Source organism: Mesoplodon mirus (assembly GCF_964341445.2).
Source record: "Mesoplodon mirus genome assembly, chromosome: 12".
In the NCBI taxonomy this organism is placed as follows: domain Eukaryota; kingdom Metazoa; phylum Chordata; class Mammalia; order Artiodactyla; family Ziphiidae; genus Mesoplodon; species Mesoplodon mirus.
In genome coordinates, this window is record NC_138988.1 from 39,902,786 (window position 1) to 39,907,212 (window position 4,427).

Consider the following 4,427-nt stretch of genomic DNA (forward strand, 5'->3'; position numbering starts at 1 on the left):
TGAGATGAAAAACATTTTTTAAAAAAACATTGTAAATTAACTATACTTCAATAAATTTTTTTAAATAAAAAAATATATATATTCAATTTTTTTTTGTTGTCAGTGTTCATTTAGGCATGTTCATGGCCTGGTCCACGGCACGGGAGGGACCTGAGAATGGAGACAATGTCCTAGACCTCTTGGCCCCGCTGCCTCACAACATGCCCTTCTGGAAAGAACAACCATTCTTGTATTTTGATGTTTATTTTATTTTATTTTTTGCGGTATGCGGGCCTCTCACTGTTGTGGCCTCTCCCGTTGCGGAGCACAGGCTCCGGACGCACAGGCTCAGCGGCCATGGCTCACGGGCCCAGCCACTCCACGGCATGTGGGATCCTCCCGGACCGGGGCACGAACCCGTGTCCCCTGCATTGGCAGGCAGACTCTCAACCACTGCGCCACCAGGGAAGCCCCATTCTTGTATTTTGCATGTGCAATCACATACATACACAGAAAAACACACACTCTCACAGACCAACAGACAGACAGACAGACAGACAGACACACACACACACACACACACGCAGGCACATATAGGAGACCTCCCATAGTTAAGGATTTGGTCCCAGTAAGTGGGAGGAGACGAGACAAGTGAAATTAAATAATGGCGGAATTTGCTTTCAGAATATTTTATTTTTCAGAGTCCAGAAACTTGAGCCAAGGCAGACACCTGTAGGATTCTTCCATGGGCCCACAATTTACCCAAAATAGTGGATTAGCGGGCCAGCTATCGGACCAATTTTCCTCCAAGTTTTTCGGATCTTCTTACGCAGCCGCTTAAATCTCCCAACACTCTGCAGCTGTGAACCAGGAAGAACCAGGTTACTTGTGGGGAATGGACCCAGGGGTAACACAAGACTGCTCCCCACCTGGACACCCCTTTCCAGGACCACACCAGGAGACTTGGGGCCCCAGTTTGCCCTCTAGCTATGACATTTGGAGCACAAGGTTGAATCCCTACACCCACAGACAGATGAGGAAACTGGGGTCCACAGACAGCAAGGGGATTCCCAGGGTCACAAGCCTATCCCAGCAAAGCTGGACGGGAGTAGGGACTGAAAGCACATTACTCTAGTCAGTGCCTCTCAGGATTCAGCACAGTCAGAATCCCCTGGAGGCCTTGTGAAAATGCAAATGGCTGGGCCCCACCCCAGAGTTTGATTCGGGAGGTCTGGGTGCGGCCTGGGAATCTGCCTTTCTGTCAGGTTCCTGGGTGGGGACCCCACTTAGAGAACCACAGCTCTAAGGGATGGCAGAGCCAGTCCTGGAGTCCTGGGGCTCAGGTGAGGGAGGGGCCAGGGTAGGAGGGTCTTTCTCTGCCCTGGATGGGGCAGCGGGTAATTGGTCTAAAGGGTGTTACACAGTCCAACCCCCCCAGCAACCCCTGCAGCTCAGAAGGGGCCACTCACCTCTTCACAGGTGATGTTCATTTGGCCCTTGACCTGGTCCAGAGTGACTGTCCCCACACACTGTTTCACCAGCTGGAAGGGGAGGCTTGGGTCAAACTGGAGCCACCAGGCCATAACCTCCCAGCCTCACACCAGGGGCTGGAAATGGTCCCCAAGCTCCTGTTCAGCTCCCAGGGAGCCCCCAGCCCCCAGCCTCACCCCATTCTCCTTGAAGTCACACTGCTCCGGGGGCTGCTGCGATGTCCTGGGGCACACGGTCTCCTTCACCGTGAAGCTTACAGGCTTCGGGGTGTCCGGGTCGCCATCCTGGTCAAGGATCAAAGTAAGGAGACTGGGCTCGGGCTCATGCTTCCTTCTCTGATCTGTCTCCCTGCCCCCACCTAGACGGCAGCCTCTCCAGCCCCTCCTGTGTGCCTGGCCCCTGGCTTGGTGCTGGGTGCACAGGGAAGGGGACAGAGCCCACTCCTGGCCTAACAGGCACACAGAGAGCAGGAGCGGAACTCACACCAGCTCTGATGAGAGCACCTACACCTCTGAGGGGCTGAGGGAAGTCAGGGATCACCTGCAGGGAAAGACCTTGTTACTGGAACCTCCAGACTGAGCAGAGCCCTCCCTGGTAGGGAGACAACGAGGAGCAGAGGGACTTTAGCAGGGAGGCCACATGGCAGAACCAGTGACCACCCTCTATCGCTGGAGCTCCCAGAAGGCCCTTAAGCCTGAACAGGGTGTACACGGCGCCTGTTCCCACAGCAGAGATGCTAAGGCAGGAAGCCTCATGCTGCGAGGGGACCCAGCTCTGGGAAGGTTTCCTGGAAGAGGTGGGAGCCCACCTAGAGGGAGAAGTACCTCCCTGACAGGAGGTACAGCCTGAGCAGAGGTGGTGACAGTGTGGCCAGGGCTGGCAGGAGACAGCCCCCTCCCCAGGGTCCTCCTGACTCACGGCCTTGGGAGGCGGGTCCAGCTCCAGGAGGCGGAAGAGATTAGCTCCTGAGGACCACTCGTTGAGGCGATCTACAGCATGAAGCACAGCTTCCCTGTAGCTGAGGGTCTGGGCGCTGGCCGAGGGCATCACTAGTCCCAGCAGCAGTAGCCACAGTGACCACCGCCCCTGGGTGCACAGGGGAAGAGGACACAGGGCGAGGCTGGCCCTCTGGGTCTCCATGGTCCCCAAGTCGGCCTCCTCCCAGCATGCAGGACCCTCCTTTATGCTCAACCTGGGCCTGATGCAAAAGCTCAACCAGGAGCCTTTCTGACCTGCCCCCTCCCTGGCTACCTTCCAGGGTGTTGGCCGGGCTTTCTTCAGCCCCTGCGTTGCCTCACAGAATTGCTGGGCAGTGGGAGCGGGAAGCCTCCTGTGGAAGGTGAAGAAATGGTTTCTCCATCTCCCTGACGTCTTGGCCTCTCCTGGGGCCCATGGGGAGTGTCATAGGCAGGGTTGCTCAAGAGCATTGAGTCCTCCAGGAGAGGGAGGACCAGGCTCTGTCTTACATCCCCTCTGCCTCCACACTCTGGCCTCCTCAGGATCAGGGTAAAGGACTGTGTTCAGCACAAACCTCCAACTCCAGGCACTGCCTGGAGCCCAAGAGGCACTCAGTTAAAGTTTGATGAATGAAGGACAGTACCAATTCCTTCTAGAGTCTTATCCGCCCAGCCTGTCCCTAGGCAGACTTCAACCTCCACCATCCTGTCTTCTGGGTCCTGCCCTCAGCCAGTCAGGGACTTGGCTCCATCTGTCTCCTGTCCTGGATTCATCCCCACTGTTTTCCGGGTTAAATAGTTCTCCACAGGTCCCCACCAGACATGGCCTGTTCCCCTGACCCCTCCTCAACCAAGCATGGGAGCGGTCATCTGCAATGGGACCCCAATTCAGTGCTGCCTCTCACACTCAAGGCCACTGCAGGCTGGCCAGTCCTCACTAGATCCAAATTCACATTCAAGCCTTGTCTTCGACTATACAGACTCTAGAGACGCCTCTGTCCTCCTGAAATGGCCCTTGACTGATTGTCCCCTGCTGCCACTCTCCTGGGTGCCCTCCTGCCTCCCCCATGGCTCCTGCTCGGTCTCCTCCAAGGACCCTCCTCCTAAAAGGCAGGGCTGGCACAGGTGCATCCGGGCTGCTTCTCCTCCCAATCCTCACACATTCCTGGGGACACCCCTTCTCAAGACACCAGTTATCAAGGACACACATCATTGGTCTGGTCTGTATCTCTGAGCTCAAGACTCCCATGAGTGCCCCTGGTTGTCCGCACTGGGCTGTTGGCTGCTGTTGGCTGGGTGCCGCCTTAGGAGCCCTGAGCTGAAAGCCTGGGAGCCCCACCTGCTCCTTCTTCCTCTTGAGGACACTCCCTCTGGCCTCCCACCAGCCCTGCCCAGCTCCTACCACCATCTTCTCTCCTCTCAAGCGTAGCCACAGCCTCCAGACTCCACCTTCTCTGATTCCAGGCTCTCCCCAGACCACTGTCCGCCCTCCACACCATTGCCTAGGGGCTCATGCCAAGCACTGATTTGGCCATTCCCCCCGCTGCCTTGAGGCAGGGGCATCGGGGTCTGGGTCTTGATGCTCCCTGCTGTCCTCAGCCCCTGCTCTGCAGGCCTCAGGTGTCAGGCTGCCCCATCCACCACAACCACTCAGACAGCGCTGAGCCCCCTGCTCTTCCCCATCTCTGCGCCTGGTCCCTCTGCTTGCCCTGCCCTTCCATCTGGGGAAGCCTTCCCTGACCTCCACAGAAATGGCACCTCCTCCTCTTGGCTCCCACAGCCTCAGGAAGTCTCTTCTGATTTGACCCCAAGTGGCTCCCTGTCCAGTGCTGTGGATCAGACACCAGGCTGGGGGGGTCAGTGTGGGAGGTGGTGAGAACACAGCTGGAAAGATCATGGGCCAAAGCAATAGAGGGGCTACAGGCCAAGAAGGAGATTCTTGTACAGTTTTCTGGAGGAATGACCATGTGGTTGTGAGGCCTGGGGTAGCTCCTGGACTCA

The 4,427-nt window shown here is 56.9% G+C and overlaps 1 protein-coding gene across 1 annotated transcript; it reads right to left on the reverse strand.

Annotated features, from left to right (window-relative positions):
• Window positions 1-581: 581 nt before the first annotated feature.
• LOC309813384 (cathelicidin-6-like) lies at window positions 582-2,616 on the reverse strand. The gene is made up of 4 exons (XM_082638247.1): window positions 2,389-2,616; window positions 1,647-1,754; window positions 1,449-1,520; window positions 582-839 (listed from the first exon to the last, which is right to left on the reverse strand). Exons 1-4 carry the CDS (start codon window positions 2,608-2,610, stop codon window positions 738-740), a joined length of 504 nt encoding a protein of 167 aa, XP_082494373.1. The 5' UTR covers window positions 2,611-2,616; the 3' UTR covers window positions 582-737.
• Between the last annotated feature and the right edge of the window lie 1,811 nt (window positions 2,617-4,427).